The following is an 18872-nucleotide window of genomic DNA, read 5'->3' as shown; positions in this document are numbered from 1 at the left end:
CACCTTCAGCCTGGGGAACTCACTGCCACATGATGTCATAGAGGCCAAGAGCTTGGCGAGGTTCCACCAAGGATCCATTTATCCTGCATGAGACTGTTCAGAGCTACAGAACTGAGCCACTTCAGGGGCTGGATTCATCGAGGAGAGGGGCTAACACAGTAGCTGGGATCTGAGCCCCTTGCCCCTGCGTCGGACAGGGTCAGGGGGAAACGGCTCCCGTGGGCGGGTGGTCCGGAATGGCCCCTGGAGTGGCTGGGAGTGGCCCCATGGCAGACAGGCCCCGGGGTGGGCTGGGCATGGGTGTGATGTCCACGCCCTTTGTGGATAGAGTTTGCAGGCAGGGGACTGGGGCAAGAGAGGGGAGCGTGTGTGCCACACCCAGCCCCACAGCGTCAGTGGGAGCGCTGGGCACGTGAGGAACATGGGGGGGTAGCACTCCCAGTGAGCTGTGGGGAGTCCCTGGGACACTGGGCGCCCAGGTGCCTAAGGTTGCAGACTGACCTTGTTGCTGGGCAGAGGCTTCCCAGGCCTCCCTGGGACACACACGTCCTTCCTTGTGTGTTTATTCCCCACATGGGCTGCTCCTCCAGTCCCCCATCCATGGGGAACCACTGAGCCTGCCCCAGGGTTTGGAACAAAAGTCCAATGGCTCAGGGAAACCAGGAGCCTTTCCCAGCCAGCTCTGCCCACAGCCCGGGCACCCATGACTCCTGGGAACCAGGGCGCTGCTGAAATCTATGAGGGCCTGGGGTCACTCCCCACCCTGGCAGGGACTCGATGCACCCGCCTGGGGTGGGAGCGCAGATTCATTTGGGGAGGGACCTCTACTTGTGCTGTGCATGGAGGGCCAGCCCCATGGCAGCTGGGGCATTTCACCCATCATTGCACCCTGATCCCCCTGGGGCAGTGCTACCCACGGCTCTGGCATCACACCAGGGCCAATCTGCATGCCCAGCCTGCTTGGCAGGTTCCATTAATTCCACCCACTGACGCGTCAACAGCAAGATTTCAACATCCCCCAGCTTTCGCAGCTGCCTTCTCCTGGCCTGAGGCGGGGACTGGCCCAGCATGAGTATGCCATAGCTCCCCAGAGCCAGCTGCACAACACTGGACTCCCCAGCTCTGTATGCTTCTGACACCCCAAGTACCCCTCCCCACAGATCTGCGATAGCACCAGCCACAAAAGGACGGCAGCTGGCAAGGGACACAGCAGGGACAGCTGGGTTCGTGACTCAGGCGTTGGGCTGCAGCTGAGGTGAGCTGGATTCTGTGTCGGTCTGTCTGGCCTTCAGCTTCCCCATCTCAGTTGGGATCTGTCACGGAGTGTGGGGGAGTCCAGGCCCTGCACCCCTCTTCCTGGGATTCACTGAGACTCTCAGCCAGCCAGTAAAACAGAAGGTTTATTGGACAAGAGGAACACAGTCCAAAACAGAGCTTGTGGGTACAACCAGGACCCCTCAGTCAAGTCCTTCTGGGGGAGCAGGGAGCTTAGACCCCAGCCCTGGGGTTCCCTGTGTTCCTCTCCCCAGCCCCAAACTGAAACCAACCCCCCTCCCAGCAGGCTCCCTTCTGCAACCTCTGTTCACATTCCCAGGCAGAGGTGTTACCTCCCCCTCCCGCTCCTGGCTCAGGTTACAGACTCTCAGATCTTCCCTCCCCTCCCCCAAAACTCCCCTGCCACATTCCCAGGTCAACACTCCCCCCTCCCTGCTGTGTCACATCTCTCCCCCCTTCGAGACTGAGCTGAGCGGGGTCCCTCTGACCAGTGACCTGGGGAAGTTCGGGGCCCCCTCTCCGGGACAAGGCATCCGCTATCAGGTTGGCACTTCCCTTCACGTGGACCACGTCCATGTGTCCATGTCGTAATCCTGCAGGAGCAGGCTCCATCTCAGGAGCTTGGCGTTGGTCCTTTCATCTGGTGCAGCCAGGTCAGGGGAGAGTGGTCGGTGTAGACAGTGAAGTGTCGCCCGAAGAGATAGGGCTCTAGTTTCTTGAGGGCCCACACCATGGCCAGGCACTCCTTCTCGATGGCCGCGTAGTGTTGCTCCCGGGGTAGCAACTTCTTGCTCAGGTACACGATGGGGTGTCTCTCCCCCTTTTCATCCTCCTGCATTAACACCGCCCCCAGTCCCATGTCTGAGGCGTCGGTGAAAACCATAAAGGGCTTGTCAAAGTCTGGGTTTGCCAGAACTGGGCCACTGACCAGAGCCTCCTTCAGCGCCCGGAAAGCCTCCTGGCACTGCTCGGTCCAGACCACCTTGTCTGGCTTCCCCTTTTTGCATAGCTCAGTGATGGGGGTGGCTATGGCACTAAAGTGGGGCACAAATCTTCGGTAGTATCCTGCCATCCCAATAAAGGCTTGGACCTGCTTTTTGGTGTGGGGAGCGGGCCAGTCTCTGATCACCTCCACCTTGGCTGGTTCCGGCTTTAGGCGGCCGCTCCCCACCCGATGGCCCAGGTAAGACACTTCCGCCATCCCCACCTTGCACTTCTCCGCTTTTACAGTCAGCCCAGCCCCCTGGAGTCGGTCCAGCACTTGTCTAACCTGGGACACGTGGTCCTCCCAGGTCTGGCTAAAGACACAGATCTCATCAATATACGCCACGGCAAAACTCTCCATCCCCCTCAGGAGCTGGTCCACCAGGCGCTGGAAGGTGGCCGGCGCTCCCTTGAGGCCGAAAGGCCGGGTCAGGAACTCATAGAGCCCCAGAGGGGTGATAAAGGCCGATTTCAGCCGGGCATCTGCATCCAGCGGCACTTGCCAGTAGCCCTTTGTAAGGTCCATGGTGGTAAGGTACCGAGCTCCTCCCAGCTTGTCTAGGAGCTCGTCCGGTCTGGGCATGGGGTAGGCATCAGATACTACCCCTTCCGATAGTCACGGAACCGGACCGACCCGTCCTTTTTGGGGACCAGCACCACTGGCGAGGCCCAAGGGCTGGCAGAGGGCTGGATCACCCCCAAGGACAGCATGTCCCAGACCTCTCTTTCCAGGTCCTGAGCAGTTTTCCCTGTGACTCGGAAGGGGGAGCATCTTATCGGCGGGTGCGACCCTGTCTGCACCCGGTGGACAGTCAGATTAGTGCGTTCAGGCTGGTTGGAAAACAGCTGTCGGGACGGATGCAGCACCCCCCGACCTCAGCTTGCTGGGCAGGGGTTAGCTGATCCGAGAGGGGGATTGTTTCCAGGGGAGAACCAGCTCCGCTCCCAGGGAATAGATCTACTAAAGGGTCATCTCCCTGCTCCTCCCACTGTCCACACACGGCCAACACCACATTCCCCCTGGCATAATATGGCTTCATCATATTCACATGATACACCCGGCGGTGGTGCGCCCGGTTCGACAGCTCCACCACATAGTTTACCTCATTGAGCTGCTTGACGACCTTGAAAGGGCCCTCCCAGGCGGCCTGTAGTTTGTTCTTTCTCATTGGGATGAGAACCATCACCGGATCCCCGGTGGCGTAGGCACGGGCCCGCGCTGTGCGGTCATACCAGACCTTCTGCTTCCTCTGGGCTCTGGCCAGATTCTCCCTGGCCAGGCCCATGAGTTCAGCCAGTCTCTCTCGGAAGATCAGGACATACTCCACCACTGACTCTCCATCGGGAGTGGCCTTCCCCTCCCACTCGTCTCTCATCAGGTCCAGGGGGCCCCTCACCCTCCTTCCATATAACAGTTCGAAAGGCGAAAATCCGGTAGACTCCTGGGGCACCTCCCTGTACGCGAACAGCAGGTGAGGTAAGTACTTGTCCCAATCCTGCGGGTGCTGGTTCATAAAGGTTTTCAGCATCATCTTTAGCATCCCGTTAAACCTCTCCACCAGCCCGTTGGACTGGGGGTGATAAGCTGAGGCCCAGTCGTGCCGGACCCCACATTTCTCCCACAAGCACCGGAGCAGGGCCGACATGAAGTTGGAGCCTTGGTCTGTCAAGACTTCCTTGGGGAACCCCACTCGGCTGAGAACGGTCAGGAGCGCATCGGCCACGGTGTCTGCTTCAATGGAAGCTAAGGGCACTGCCTCGGGGTAGCGGGTGGCAAAATCTACCACCACCAGAATGTATTTCTTCCCCGACCGGGTCGTCTTGCTGAGAGTCCCCACGATGTCCATGGCCACCTTCTGGAAAGGCTCCTCTATGATGGGCAAACGTTTCAAAGCTGATTTCCCCTTGTCCCAGGCCTTCCCCACCCTCTGACAGGGGTCACAGGATCGGCAATACTGCCGGACCGTGGTAAAGACCCCAGGCCAGTAAAAGTTCTGTAGCAACCTCTGCCGGGTGCGCCGGATTCCCTGGTGCCCTGCGAGGGGGATGTCATGGGCCAGGTACAGGAGCTTGCGGCGATACTTCTGGGGGACCATAGAATCATAGCATATCAGGGTTGGAAGGGACCTCAGGAGGTCATCTAGTCCAACCCCCTGCTCAAAAGCAGGACCCATACCCAACTAAATCATCCCAGCCAGGGCTTTGTCAAGCCTGACCTTAAAAACTTCTAAGGAAGGAGATTCCACCACCCCCCTAGGTAACCCATTCCAGTGTTTCACCACCCGCCTAGTGAAAAAGTTTTTCCTAATATCCAACCTAAACCTCCCCCACTGCAACTTGAGACCATTACTCCTTGATACCACCAGCTGCCTCCTGATCCCACAGGACGCCACTTCCCCTGGGGGAGCCCATTCTCGGTACAGGAACCCCTTCTCCCACAGGAACCTCTCCTGGCAACCTCTCCTCATGGTCCGTACCACACCGAGGTCGGCCAGGTCCCTGAGCTTCCACAAGGAGGGATCTTTCCTCAACTCAGCCTGCAACTCAGCGGCTGGGGACGGGATGGGGACCGGTTCCCTCTCATTGGCTGGGTCTGAGGCCTCAGCCTCTCTGAGCCGTGCCCCTCGGCCCTCCCTTCCCACCAGGGTAGGGTCCTGCGCCTCCGGTGTGGTACCCACCCCGAGGTCAGGGCGCAGTGTCCCTCGCCGGCTCTGGCTACGGGTCACAACCAGGGTGGTCTGGGGCTTGCTTGGCCAGTCCTCTAGGTCTCCCCCCATCAAAACCTCAGTGGTGCACCCCCACCTCCTTGGGGCCCTCCATGGCCCCCCATTTCAGGTGTACCCTTGCCACGGGCACCTTGAATGGGGTCCCGCCCACCCCTGTCAGGGGCAGGTAGGTGTTGGGCACCACCCGATCTGGGGCCACCACCTCGGGCCGGGCCAGCGTCACCTCCGCGCCCGTATCCCAGTATCCATTGACCTTCTTCCCATCCACCTCCAGGGGAACAAGGCACTCTCTCCGGAGGGACAGCCCCGCGCCCACCCTGTAAACCGAGCACCCTGAGTCCAGAGCCTCCAGCCCTCTGGCGGAGCTGGCCTGGGGTACTCTTCCCTCCTGAGCAGGTGGTAAACTGGTAGCCCCCCTTTCTTGGGTCGTCTGCCCCTCGTCCAGCTGGGTCCCTACCCAGTTAACCCTGGGTAGGTTGGGTCTGCTCAATTTGTCCCTGAGCCCGGGGCACTGGGTCCGTATGTGGCCTCTCTGGGCACAGTGATAGCAGCTCAGGTCACGTTGGTCCCCTCAAGCGAGTCAGATGGTCCTGACGCCAGGTATTCCCCTTGGGAGGGGGTTCTCCATATTTCCCTGCTGGGAGGTCCCATGGTGATTCTCTCTCTGCATCGTGCGGGGGGGCCTGTTCTTTTGGGGCTCCTCCCTGCTACCCCCTGACCGACTGTTCACAAACTTGTCGGCCAGCTGCCCTACGTGCTGGGGGTTCTCTAGCTTTTTGTCCACCAACCACAGCCTCAGGTCGGAAGGGCACTGTTCATACAGTTGCTCCAGTACAATTAGGTCAAGCAGGTCCTCTTTAGCTTGGGCCCCAGCTGTCCACTTGCGGGCATATCCCTGCATCCGGTTGACCAGTTGTAGGTAGGTGACCTCAGGCATTTTACGCTGACTCCAGAACCTTCTCCAGTACATCTCGGGGGTCAGCCCAAACTCATGGAGCAGGGCCTGTTTGAACAGTTCATAGTCCCCTGCCTCCGGCCCTGTCATTCGGCTGTACACCTCCACGGCTTTGGGGTCCAGTAAGGGGGTGAGAAACTGGAGCCTGTCTGCAGGGTCAACCCTGTGCATCTCGCAGGCATTCTCAAAGGCCGTCAGGAAGCTATCTATGTCCTCCCCCTTCTTCCGCTGGGCCAGGAAGCACTTATCAAAGCTCCTTGCAGTCTTGGGTCCCCCCTCACTCACCGCAGCCGGGGCCCCACTGCTCCTCAGCCTGGCCAGCTCCAGTTCATGCTGTCTCTGGTTCTCTTCATGCTGTCTCTGTTTCTCCTTCTCCTCCTGCTCATGCTTACGTTGCCTCTCCTTCTCCTGACATTCCCTCTCCTTCTCCTCCTGTTCATGCTGACGTTGTTTCTCCTTCTCCTCCCGCTCATGCTGACGTTGCTTTTCATGATCCTCCAGCTCCCTCATTTTCATCTCCCTCTCCCATTCCAGCTGCATCCGCTCCAGGGATGGGGAGCTCCGCCGGGATCTTCCCCCAACCCCTCCCCCAGGCCTAGGTAGGAAGGGTCTTGGGATGTCCTCGGCAGCAGTCTGACCCCTCCCAGCCCGGTCAGGCCCCAGGGATCCACGCTGCGTCGGCCGGGCGGCTTCCCTCAGGGGCAGGGATCGGGTCGTCGAAGCGATCCCTCTCCTCCAACTGGGCTATCAGCTGTTCATTGGTGGAGCTCCCAATGTGCAGCCCCCTCTGCCTGCACAGCTCCACCAGGTCGCTCTTAAGGCGTTTCGCGTACATCTCCCTGCTGGCCACTCGCAGGCCGGGCAGCGTTCTACAGTTTCCAGGAAAAACCCCTCGTGTGCCAGTCCTTCTTAAGGTCACCACCTCTTTGCCAGGGTCGAGCTGCAGACTCCTCCACTCCTGGGACCGCTCGCTGCGATCCCCCGGGGACCCTGTCACTGCAAAAGTCCTTCTCTCTGGTCACACACTCCCAGGGGTTAACCGCCCCCTGAAACCGTCTCTCTCTGAATCTTCAGCACGCCTGGTCCCCGTCAATCCCCCTTTGTTTTACTGTTCCCCAGTCACTTACTGCAGGAAGCGCCGTTCACGGGGTGCATTAGATCCCACCTCTGCCACCAGTTGTCATGGAGTGTGGGGGAGTCCAGGCCCTGCACCCCTCTTCCTGGGTTTCACTGAGACTTTCAGCCAGCCAGTAAAACAGAAGGTTTATTGGACAACAGGGACACAGTCTCAAACAGAGCTTGTGGGTACAACCAGGACCCCTCAGTCAAGTCCTTCTGGGGGAGCAGGGAGCTTAGACCCCAGCCCTGGGGTTCCCTGCATTCCTCCACCCAGCCCCAAACTGAAACCAACCCCCCCTCCCCCAGCAGTCTCTCTCCTCCAGCTCTTGTCCAGTTTCCCAGGCAGAGGTGTTACCTCCCTCCTCCCCCTCCTGGCTCATGTGACAGGCTCTCAGGTCTCCCACCCCCAGTGAAACTCCCCTGCCACATTCCCAGGTCAACACTCCCCCCTCCCTGCACCGTCACAGGGTCTGCACAGCCCCCAGGACAATGGGTCCCAGATCTCAGTTGGGGTTTTGCCTGACACGATGGGGCCCTGATCTCGGTCGGGGTCTGGACAGTGCCCGGCCCGACGGGGCCCCAATCTCAGGTTTCTATCTGAGGATTCCTGCATTGGGGTTTCCAGACTGACCCAATCCCTGCCCATATGTCACTTAGTTCATGGGCTCTCCCCAGCTTTATTGTCCGGGACTGGGTGTTGCCCCTTCCTGGAAGCCACCATGTGTCAGCTGAATTTGCATGTTACATCAGCGCTGTCCTCTCCCGGCCCATTATCCCAGGTGTAACCGACACTCCCTGTGCAGCAGGGCCCCATAAGTAGCTGTGGAGCTGCCCGGCTGGTGCGACTGGTGCGACGGCACGCTCCAGAACTCACAGGAACTTGTGGACTGCAGGTACCGCTCTCCCACCGGGTTCCCAGTGCCACAGGCCTCCTCTGCCAGCTTGCTGCCCTAGCACCCGGTGGGTCCTCTGCTTTCTCTTCTGGCTGGGATGGGGTGATGGGGTATGGGCATATTCCCAGGGGCAACAGGGAAGGGCAGGAATCCAGTGCTTTACCAGGTGGGCCCTGGGGCTGGGTTCAGCTAGGATTTACCAGCTGCTGGCTGAACAGAGAGCCCTTTGCAGCCTTCATGCCTGGGGAGTTACCTGGGTACAGGGGCCTGCCAGGGCTGGCCCAGGCCCAAGCCCAAAGCCTTCGGTGTCACCGGCAGGTCTCCCCTTGGGTTGGCACCTCAGCTGCTGTAAAGCAGCAGAGCTCCACCGACTCCCCTGGGCTCAGGCCTCCATGGTCAGAAAGAACGCCTAGGAGGACTATGACCTGCCACCATCCTGCACAGCCAGGCATTCACTCTGAAACCTAGTGATGACCGCAGGCATGTCACCATTGCAGACTAAAGTCTCTGCTGTTGCACATGTGGCCGTCCTGGGACTGTGGGCAGATCCTGGCACTATAGGCTGTGTTGGAGAAGGATGCCCCCCTCTGCCCCAGTCTGAATCCCGGCTCCCTGGTTAGAGACACACTGATGTGGCCCATCTCGAAGCCCCACTGTTGTGGCTTGGTCCCAGCCACAGGCAGGGTCAGGCCTTTGTGATAGCCAGGAATCCTGCCCATTCCAGACCGACGCCAGGTGCCCGCCTCTCCCCCCAAGGCTCAGCCATGTCTGGCACCCCAGAGTCACATGTGGGTTGGGGGACACCCCACAGGTGAGTCCCAGCCCCCAAGCTGTACATGGAGGCTGGCCATGTGTGGGATCCCTGCCTTTCCGGGCTCCACGGGGCATGGGCAGGTGGCTGTGAGCACAGCTCGTGAGCCGTGTCTGCACCCTCCACCCATGCGCCCCAGGAGAACTGGGCTGGCTGGAGCTGTAAGCTGGACGCGCCCGCACCTGGGCTTGGACTGGCCTTGGGAGCCTTCCAACATGGGCTAACACTGAGGGATGGCACCAGCAGGCCCCACCTCCGTGCCCAGTTCACACCGCTGGCTATCAGCAGTGGCTCCGTGGGCATCAATGGGCCAGATCCTCTGCTGGTGTCAATTGGTATCGATCCACTGCTGTGTGGGGAGTCCAGGGCTGGGCTAGCAGGGGCTGCGGGTCGGGAGTGAGGGGCACTAGCGAAGCGGGGAGGGGGAGTCCAGGGCTGGGCTGGCAGGGGGCTGCGGGTCGGGAGTGAGGGGCACTGGCAGGGCTAGTGCAGGGAGCCCAGGGCATCCTGAGAGGTCAGCAGCCCGGGGCAAAATCTGGCCGTGATGCTGCTGTCTCTGGTCACCATCTCCCTTTGTTGATAGTGAAGCCACAGGAGGAGGGGAGCCAGCTGCAGACTGTGCATGTGGGGTAAGGGCTGGGCTTGGGCTGGGGTCTCCCTTTGGTGGATACATTGTGCCTGGGGTGGGGAACTCAGCGTTTTCTGCCCTGTCCCAGCCGCCATCGCCCCCAAGGAGCTCTGCCTCCCCTTCAGCTGGGGCTGAGAGTGCAATGGTGTTGACAGCCAAATAGTTTGTGGAACTCCCTGCTACTGGATGTCAGCTAAGACCCCCAGCTGCACAAGCTGCTGCCCCCTGAATCAGCCAGGAGCCCCCTGTGTGCTACAGAGTGTATCTGCCCCCCATGGCCAGCCCTTCCAGGGGCACATTGGGGTTGATGCTTTTCCCAGGGGGCTGTGATTGGGAGCGGGGGTGCAGAGAAGGGGGTGAGAATGCCCCCCTGCCAAGCTTGTGAGTCAAATGTGGGTAGGTGACTCCCTGGGGCAGGGTCCCCCGCAGCAGGATCTAGCTCTGAGACCGCTGATCTGTGCACGGGGGTGGCTACGGTGTGGGGCAACTGAGATCACTGACCTCAGTCTTTCCTCTCCAGCTGGAGAGCGCTGCAGGAACACCGCTGTCCAGGCTGGGCTCAGGGGAAGGGCTGAGGATGGAGCCGGTTTCGGAGTCGGTCGTGGACCCCGACATGGAGGAGCTGTTCAGACTTTTCTTGGATGAAGGTAGCGACCCAGGGGTTAAGGGCAGCTGCGCCAGAGGGGGAAGACATGGATGCTGCTTAGCAACTGTCACGGAGTCCCCGGGCGATGCTCAGGAACTGCTCCCTACGAAGCCAGGCAGGACTCTGGGGAAGTCTCCTCTCTGTGAGCAGCCTGTCTCCAGGACACACAGCTCACCTGGCTTCCACCTTCCTGGGTCTGACCTCGGAGCATTCAGCCTCCTCTGCCCCTCTGTGCGCTTCCCACAGCGAGTCCACCCAGGCGGGGTCCTGGGGCAGCCAGAGGGTCCTGCCCCCCAACTTCACAGTCAGATGTGACTCTTAGCCAGCCAGTAAAACAGAAGGTTTATTAGACGACAGGGACATGGTCTAAACCAGAGCTTGTAGGTGCAGAGAACAGGACCCCTCAGCTGGGCCCTCTAGGGCTCTGCAACGATCATACACCCTTATCCCACCACCTAGATACTTAAGAACTGCATAGGGGAAACTGAGGCACCCCCACACTATTCAGAGGAAACATTAAGAACAGTCCCACTTTGTCACATCTCTCCCCCCTTCGAGACCGAACTGAGTGGGGTCACTTTAGCCAGTGACCTGGGGAAGTTCGACCCCACCAACGTTTCCATGGATGTCCCAGCTTTTCTCCCATTCCTTAGCATTGGCCTGCATCAGCCCCACGCCCAGCCCTGGTTCTGAGGCGTCGGTGAACACTATAAAGACCATGGCGCAGTCTGGGTTTACCAGATTTACTGGGTCCTGGATTAGAGCCTCCTTCAGCGCACAGAGAGCCCTCTGGCACTGCTTGGTCCCGACCAGCTCGTCTGGCTTCCCCCTCTTGCACAGCTCAGTGATGGGGCAGCTGGGGAGCTCAAGAGGGGTACAAACCTCCAGTAGTATCCCACCATCCCGATAATGGCCTGGACCTGTTTCTTGGTCTGGGGAACAGGCCACTCTCTGATTGTCTCCCGCCTTGGCCGGCTCTGGGCTTGGGCATCCACTCTCCACCTTTTGGCCCAGGTGCGACACCTCTGACATCCCCACCTTACACTTTTCAGCTTTTACCATCAGTCCTGCCTCCTTGAGGCAGCCCAGCACCCTCTTCATCTGGGACACAGACTGTTCACGTACAGAATCAGCACGGAGACATTCCTTTCTCAACAACCTTGTCTCCCCAACAAGCTGGCCAAACACAGCCACTTGGTTATAGGACTGTTTAACTTTCTTAACAGCTTTCACTCCATCTGAGACCTTCTCAAAGCTATCCACACTGGATCTTTCAACAGGACAGTCAGTGGATCCATTTACAACAGAAAATTTCTGGCTGTTAGGAACTGAAACTTTCTTGATTCAATCACTTTCACACCCTTCAGTTGCACTTTCCTGAGCAACAACAGACTCTTTCTGGGTCTCCCTTACATCCAGAATTACCTCTGGCCCATCAGGCGGATTCTTACACAATCCCCTCTCAGGCAAACTTACAGACTTCCTAGATAAAAGGTTAGAAGCATTCTCCTTCCCTTTGCCACACACAAGTTCAGGAATCTTTTCCTTCTTGCTACAGGTTTCCACACCCTCAGTAGGTAACACAATCAAATCACCTTCATGCTCTCCTTGTGCCCTGGTTAGGATCTCACCCTGATTAGACAGAGTTGCTCCACCCTTTCCAACAACACACTAGCAACAGGCAAAATACAAGCACCAGAATTGTCTGGTCTTTGGGATTTTGCATAGACACTAACTGGATGCGACCTAGTTACAGGGCCATTCTCCCGAGCAGACACAAACTTAGGACCCTTCCCTTCCTGGACTTTAGCTGAATCCAGAACCAACTCTGAGACAACTGCATTACCCTCAACCATCACAGGCTGAAAGGCCCCTTCTGTCTGCTCCACAGACAAAGAGGAGCCGGACACACTTTCTCCTTCCCCAGACACCCAGCTTGGGATCTCTTTCCCCTGGTCCCAGCACACAAGGCTGGTCACAGACAACTGCTTGGAGACTGGGGTGGCTCCCTCCATAGGCAAGTCAATACCCCTGACAGACACAGGCACATTTCCTTCACTGTCACAATTCTCAACCCAGCTAACAGGTAAGGTCCAGGGACACTCATCTTCCACTCTCCTCGCCTTCCCACCCTGCTGACTAGACACAGCCATCAGCTCACAAGGCTGCCTAGGCTCATCCAGACTTTCCTTACCAAGCACCTTGCCACTCCCAACAGATCCCCTGCTGCTCTTCTCACTACCCTGAGCTACTTCCAGCAAATCGCAGTTACCCTTCTCAGGTTCCCTTTGACAAGCTGTGCTCTCAAAGCTCTGTTTTCCTTCCCTTACCAACCTCTGCTTCCACAAGGCACTAGATGTTCAAATCACTGAGAGACGACAAGTCCTATCCTAAGTGTCTAGAGATGAGACTAGACCTGCCATCCCCTGCATTCTCGAGAGATTAACTACCCAGCTGTTCTGCTCTGCAGACTCAGCTCTCCAGTCTTCCCTCTCACTGGCTGGGCCTGGGGTCACAGCCCCACTGAGCCCTGTCCCCGGTAGCGCCATCCTTGTCATGGACTCACTTCCCAGCAGCGCCTCTGGACCAGGCAAACCTGGTTGGCAGCCGACTTGCCCTGCTTGTGGATCCCCCCACTCAGCTGGGGTCTCAGCTCCCACTGTGCTCAGCGCTGCCCTTGCTTCCCAGTGTGGGCAGGCAGCGAGCTCCCTGCTTTCCTCACTGCATCAGAGCCAGCGTGAGCCCCCTCTCCGGTGTGCAAGGGGGCGGGGAGCATCTCTCTGTCCCACCCAGCCCCAGGGGTCTGGTTACAGGCAGGCAGGTATCCTGAGCTTAGCCTCTCCTCCCCCCTGCCAGCCAGGTCATTTGCATTTTCACTGACAATTTCCATCTTAGTCAATTGGTTCCCTGGATTCAAATTCAAATCCTCGGCCGTTACAGGAGCAGGGACTGGATCTGGTCCCAAAGAGACACAGTCATCCCACAACAGGACCTCACAGCTGATATCCTGAAGAACCCCAACTACCAGCCAGCCCCACCTCTCCTGTGTCTGCACAGGGATCTGGGCCATAGGCAGGGCGAGGGGCTTCATCCCTGGGACCTTCACCCAGGTCACACAGCCCCTCAGCATTTAAGGCTGCACCACCAGGGGCCTGACAACAGTTCTCCCTGTCCCAGGGTCTCGCCACCCCAGGAATGTCTCCCCATTGACCATCACCTTCCGCTCCCACTGGAGGTCCGATGGGTCTGAGCCCAGGAGACTCCATACACACATATAGTCTATGGCCTTGGGACCCAGCAAGGAAGCTAGACACCAGGGCTTTTCCGCAGGGTCCCCCTGGTTCAAATCACCAGCCTGCTCAAAGGCAGTGAGGTGGGCATCCACATCCCCCCCTCCTTAACCAGGGGCAGCAATTTAGTCTCGAGGTTCCCCGCAGAGCTGGCACCCTGGGGTCTATCCCCACTCACCCCCGGGGGGTCCCCTAGGCCTCTCAGCTCCCCACCGCCAGTTCATGCTGCTGCTGCTTCTGCAGCTCTTTCTCGGGCTCTCGCTGTCTCCCACGGTCCTCTTGCTCTCTCGGACTCAGCTCCAATCCTGTCCGTCTCCGATCCCCCGATGGGGAACCCGATCGTGAAGACCCCCGTCTGGTCGGGGACAGGAGTCTTGGGGATGCCTGTCTCCCACTCCAGCTGCTCCCAGATCCTGCTATAGCCCCATTTGGGTAAGAATCTCCTGGTCATCCTCCTCCAGCTGCACGATGAACTGTGCTTTGGTGAACTTTCCAATGCTCAACCCTCTCTTTCTGCATCGGGTTACAATGTCCTTCTTAAGGATACGGTGACAGGATCACTCCACTGTTCCCAAGTTGTTGTGGACTCACAGGCCTGTGTGCTCTCAGCTCCCCACGGTTTCCAGGCCCCTGTGTGCCAGCCCTTCTCGAGGTCACCTCCTCTTTGCCAGGGTCGAGCTGCAGACTCCTCTGCCCCTTGGACTGCTCGCTGCAATCTCCAGGGGAACCCTGTTACTGCAAAAGTCCTTCTCTCTCCCAGAGCCAAGCTGCAGGCTCCGCCTCCGAGAATGCTCACCGCAGTTCCCAGGGGGACCCCATTACTGCACAGTCCTTCTCGCTGGTCACAAACTCCCAGGGGTTAACTGCCCCCCGAAACCGCCCCTCTCTGAGCCTTCAGCATGCCTGGTCCTTGTCAATCCCCCTTCGTTTTACTGCTCCTCAGTCAGTTACTGCAGGAAGCGCCATCCACGGGGTGCAGTACATCCCACCTCTGCCACCAGTTGTCACGGAGTCCTCAGACGATGCTCGGGAACTGCTCCCTATGAAGTCAGGCAGGACTCTGGTGAAGTCTCCTCTCTGATAGCAGCCCATCTCCAGGGCAAGAAGCTCACACAGCTTCCACCTTCCTGGGTCTGACCTTGGAGCATTCAGCATCCTCTGCCCCTCCCTGTGCTTTCCACAGTGAGTCCGCCCAGGCGGGGTCCTGGGGAAGCCAGAGGGTCCTGCCCCCCAACTTCACAGTCAGATGTGACTCTCAGCCAGCCAGTAAAACAGAGGTTTATTAGATGACAGGAACATGGTCTAAACCAGAGCTTGTAGGTGCAGAGAACAGGACTCCTCAGCTGGGTCCATTTTGGGGGCAGTGAGCCAGACAACCCCGTCTGCACTTCACTCCTCGTCCCCAGCCAGCCCCCAAACTGAAACTCCCTCCAGCCCCTGCCCCCCTGGGCTTTGTCCCTTTCCCGGGCCAGGAGGTCACCTGATTCCTTTGTTTTCCAACCCCTTTAGCTCTCACCTTGCAGGGGGGAAGGGCCCAGGCCATCAGTTGTCAGGAAACAGGATGTCGGCCATTCTCTGTGTCCAGACCCCTGCACACACCTGCCCTTTAGGGCTCTGCAATGATCATACACCCTTACCCCACCACCTAGATACTTAAGAACTGCCTAGGGGAAACTGAGGCACCCCCACAATATTCAGAGAAAACATTAAGAACAGTCCCACTTCGTCACAGCAACTTGTCTGCAGTGCCCCATGCCCCCCATGCCCACAGGGTCCATCACAGCCCAGGGCCCATCCAGTGAGGCAGAGGCTGGGGTCCCTACAGGCCCCTGGTGGGAAAATGACCTGAGAGACCAGCAGTTGGAGGTCCAGGGGGGTGTCTGGTATTAGCAACTGTGTAGCCACAGCTAGAGAAGCTGGCTGAGATCAGGGCGCTGCCCAGACCCCGTCCGAGATCAGGGCCCTGTCGTGCTGGGCGCTGCCCAGACCTGACCAAGATCAGGGCCCTGTCGTGCTGGGGACCCCGGTGGCAGGGGGATGGGGACCCCAACCATGGGAGTGCAGGGGCAGGGAGGGGGACTCCAGCGACGGAGGTGCGAGGCAGGGAGGGGGATCCGCAGGCAGGGGGATCCCAGTGGCAGGTTTAGGGAGGCTGGGGGGGGTCACACAGCAGCACCTGGGTAATGGACTTGTTGGTTTGTTTCCCAGCTGCCGAGGGTGAGGGCGGGAATGGGACATCCAGCACAGAGATTATGAATTTACCCGCCCCTGGCTTCCGGCCCACCCCTGGCTTCCGGCCATCCAAACAGCCGCTCCACTACTGGATCCGCGACACCAGCCAGAAGGCCTTCTACCTGCGGGACAATAGGCTGGTGGCCGCGAACCTGCAGGGTGAAAATGCCAGCCAGGAAGGTTGGTTGCCCCCAGGGTACCTGCTGGGGGTTCACAGTTAGTGACTTCACGCCACCCTCTTCCCAAAGTCCCCTCCGCACCTGGCTCCGGCCTCCTTGGTCCATTTGGCTCCCGGGCGCTGGGAGACGCCAGGCAGGGCTCTGTCCCCACACAAGGCTCCTGGTAGTTTGCAGCCAGCGATGCCCACCCCAAGGAGCTGAGATAGCAGCAGAGCCAGGTGCCCCCTACCCCACTCGCTTTGCTGGTCTCCCAGTCTCTTTCCAGTGGCTGGCACGTTGCACACTAATGGAACAGCTGCTCAGGGGAACCCTTTGCAACAAGCGTTATTGGTCCTACAACCCCAGGAAGGGCGGACCATGGTCCTGAGCCCCCACCCAGACCCTCCACTGTTCCTAGGGCCAGTGGGAAATCAGGTCCCAGCCTGGGGAAATTCCCACCTTTTGAATTTCGTTTCCATCCCGAGTTGGGGTGAACAGTCCAAATCTTGCCCAGCGGGGAGGGGCAGGTTGGGAACGGGGGGAAGTTTGGTGTCACTTTGCCCGGAGGGATTGAACCGCGACTGCCCTAGCTGCTGTAGGGCCTCGTGGGGGCTGTAGTTCACTCGCCTCATTCTCCTCTTCTCCTCTCTGGGCCAAGCTCTCCAGTTGGACTACAGCTCCCAAGATGCACTGCCATGCAAGACCCATGATTCTACCACGGTGCATCCTGGGAGATGTAGTCCAGCCAGGGAGCCTAGCCCCTGGAGGACAATGGGGCCACAAGGCAGGGAGGGGGGACCAGGAGCAACCCATGCTGGGAGGTCAGTGACCTGGCCTGCAGGAGGCCCTGGCCGTGCTTTGATCACATTTCCCCCTCCCGATCTCCCTCTGCAGAAAAGGTCAGCGTGGTCCCCAACAGGGGGCTGGAGCGCAAGAGGTGTCCCCTGATCCTGGGCATCAAAGGCGGCAGGCAGGGCCTGTCGTGTGGAACAGCCAAGCAGCCCCGGCTGCAGCTGGAGGTGAGTGCCATGCCAGGGACCCCCTGCCGGCCCCTCCCTGAGTCTCTGCTGCGGGGTTCTCAAAGCCCTGCTCAGAGCCAGGGCTGGACCAGGGCGTAGGCCCTACCAGCCAGCATCTGGAGCCCACCTCCTGGGGTCACGGGAGTGCCCCACACTCTCAGCATTCATCACAGAAAAGTTTCAGAGTAGCAGCTGTGTTAGTCTGTATTCACAAAAAGAAAAGGAGTACTTGTGGCACCTTAGAGACTAACCAATTTATCTGAGCATAAGCTTTCATGAGCTACAGCTCACTTCATCGGATGCATTCATGAATGCATCCGATGAAGTGGGCTGTAGCTCACGAAAGCTTATGCTCAAATAAATTGGTTAGTCTCTCAGGTGCCACAAGTCCTCCTGTTCTTATCACAGAAAAGGTTCATCTCCAGCCATCCTGGCTGTGCAGAATGGAACTGAAGCAGAGCCAATGCCTGAGTTTGCAGAGAGCCTGAGCCCACAGGTCAGAGAGGAGGGAACAGCCCTGGCCTCTCAATGGGCCTGGCTGGGTTTTGGCCAGTAGGCCCCAATCCCCCTCCCTAGTCAATACAAATAGTCACCCCTGGGGCCCAGCTCAGCCTCCCAGCCCCACACTCATCCCGGCGCCGAGGGCGTTGTGTCCGGCTGTCCCACGGCATCGCTCGTTCTAACCTCTTCCCCGCGCCCTCCCCCCGCAGGACGTGCACCTCACCGAGCTCTTCGACAAGTATGAGGAGGCCAAGCGCTTCACCTTCTTCAAGACCTACAACGGCAGCACGCACCGCTTCGAGGCGGCTGCCTACCCAGGCTGGTTCCTCTGCACCTCAGCCCAGGCCAACGAGCCCATCGGCCTCACCGCCCGCCTGGGGGAAGCTGCTATCACCGACTTCTATTTCAAGCGCAAATAGGCCCCGGGTGGGGGCCGGGCAGCAGGAGCCAGAAACCAGCCCTACCCTTGGGGCACGGTGCTGCTTCAGCCCTGCCCTCTCAGTGGCTAGCCGTGGGGGGGGGTTAGAGCTACCCACCCCCAATGGGAACCCCAGGAGGGCATGGCAGCCTCAGTTTCCCTGTCTTCCCTGGGCCTGTCAGCTCTTTGACTGGCCGGTGCCTGAGCCCCTGGCGTAGCACTGACCAGTATATGCGACGGGGCTCAGTTTGTCTCCCGGCCCCAGCGCCTTCCCGGGGTTGAAGTCTTAGCTGGCATGGGAAGCAAGCGACTGATTTGTACCGGATCCACTTCTCAGGGCGCACGAGGCCTGGCCCAGCTTTGCTCCCGGTCCCGTTAGAGGGGCTGACGGAGTACTGCTGATGGGAAGAGATCTTGGATTCTAGCCTGAGGCCTGTGTACCTGGCCCGGCCAGTGGGGGTCAATGCACCCAGCCAGCAGAGAACCAGGGTCACTTGTAGCTGGAAGGACCTTTGGGGGTCGTCTGCTTCAGCTGCTGCCCTGAGGCAGGATCGAGTCTGACGGGTTTCTCCAGCCTGCTCTTAACCCTCTGGTGCAGGGGGTCCCACAGCCTGTAACCACTGGGGACCTGCTCCGGCACTGGGCCAGCTGCGGTGCTAGGAACTGTCACTCTTGTGTGGCTGATTTTGGATGCAGCTGCCCCCTGGGGTTACCCTTGCTAACCCCCTGTCCCCCCCCAAAAAAAAGCTAGGGCCAGAAGAGGCTGGCGTGTGGGTCCTTGGGGGCCGTATTCGAGGCACAAGAGGCTAAGTGGCAGGGCCTGGAGGAGTTGGAGCATATGGGGTTCATTTCGGTCTCTTGCTTCATACCAGCCCCCAACCCCCATCTGTGGGTCTGGCTTTCCCCTCTCTTTGTACAGGCTGTTTTGAGAAATAAAACGGCTCTAAATGCCCAGGGAATCGCTGCCAAACACACGAGTGCCAGGCGGGGCGGGGGGAGGGGGTGCGGAATTCGGCTGAGTGTGTGGTCGACATTTGAAAATGGGGGATGGGGGTGAACCAATGGGCAGTGGGCTGGAGGAGGGAAATCCAGGGTCAGTGGCTGGTCAGGCAGCGGGTGGCTGGGGGGTAACTGGATGGGGGGACCCCAGGAACCGAAGGGGGCTGGGGATGCAGGAGGTAACGGTGGGGGGCAGTGTAAGCGGGACTGGGGATCCA

At 59.3% G+C, this 18872-nt stretch overlaps 1 protein-coding gene across 3 annotated transcripts; it reads left to right on the top strand.

The window, feature by feature from the left end:
* Positions 1-935: 935 nt before the first annotated feature.
* On the top strand, positions 936-18452 carry LOC125626546 (interleukin-36 receptor antagonist protein). 3 transcript variants are annotated; one of them, XM_075123393.1, is made up of 6 exons: positions 936-1255; positions 7866-8019; positions 9912-10038; positions 15536-15739; positions 16612-16736; positions 17447-18452. In XM_075123393.1, exons 3-6 carry the CDS (start codon positions 9969-9971, stop codon positions 17654-17656), a joined length of 609 nt encoding a protein of 202 aa, XP_074979494.1. In that variant the 5' UTR covers positions 936-1255; positions 7866-8019; positions 9912-9968; the 3' UTR covers positions 17657-18452. The 3 variants fall into 3 exon arrangements, with proteins under 3 accessions (XP_074979494.1, XP_074979493.1, XP_048685583.2); XM_075123392.1 differs by having other exon boundaries at positions 7839-7952; XM_048829626.2 differs by having other exon boundaries at positions 7839-8019.
* Positions 18453-18872: the final 420 nt, after the last annotated feature.

This window comes from Caretta caretta, chromosome 26, assembly GCF_965140235.1.
Source record: "Caretta caretta isolate rCarCar2 chromosome 26, rCarCar1.hap1, whole genome shotgun sequence".
Taxonomy (NCBI): Eukaryota; Metazoa; Chordata; order Testudines; family Cheloniidae; genus Caretta; species Caretta caretta.
The sequence above is the reverse complement of the archived record's forward strand: the minus strand, read 5'-3'. Positions and strand labels throughout refer to the sequence as shown.

What these genes read in the sequence shown, in the direction of transcription:
- LOC125626546 (XM_075123393.1), top strand. Translation starts at nt 9,969, where the DNA reads ATGGAGCCGGTTTCGGAGTCGGTCGTGGACCCCGACATGGAGGAGCTG. An exon ending in CAGACTTTTCTTGGATGAAG is followed by an intron (nt 10,039 to 15,535) that starts GTAGCGACCCAG and finishes TTTGTTTCCCAG; the next exon opens with CTGCCGAGGGTGAGGGCGGG. An exon ending in AGCCCCGGCTGCAGCTGGAG is followed by an intron (nt 16,737 to 17,446) that starts GTGAGTGCCATG and finishes CTCCCCCCGCAG; the next exon opens with GACGTGCACCTCACCGAGCT.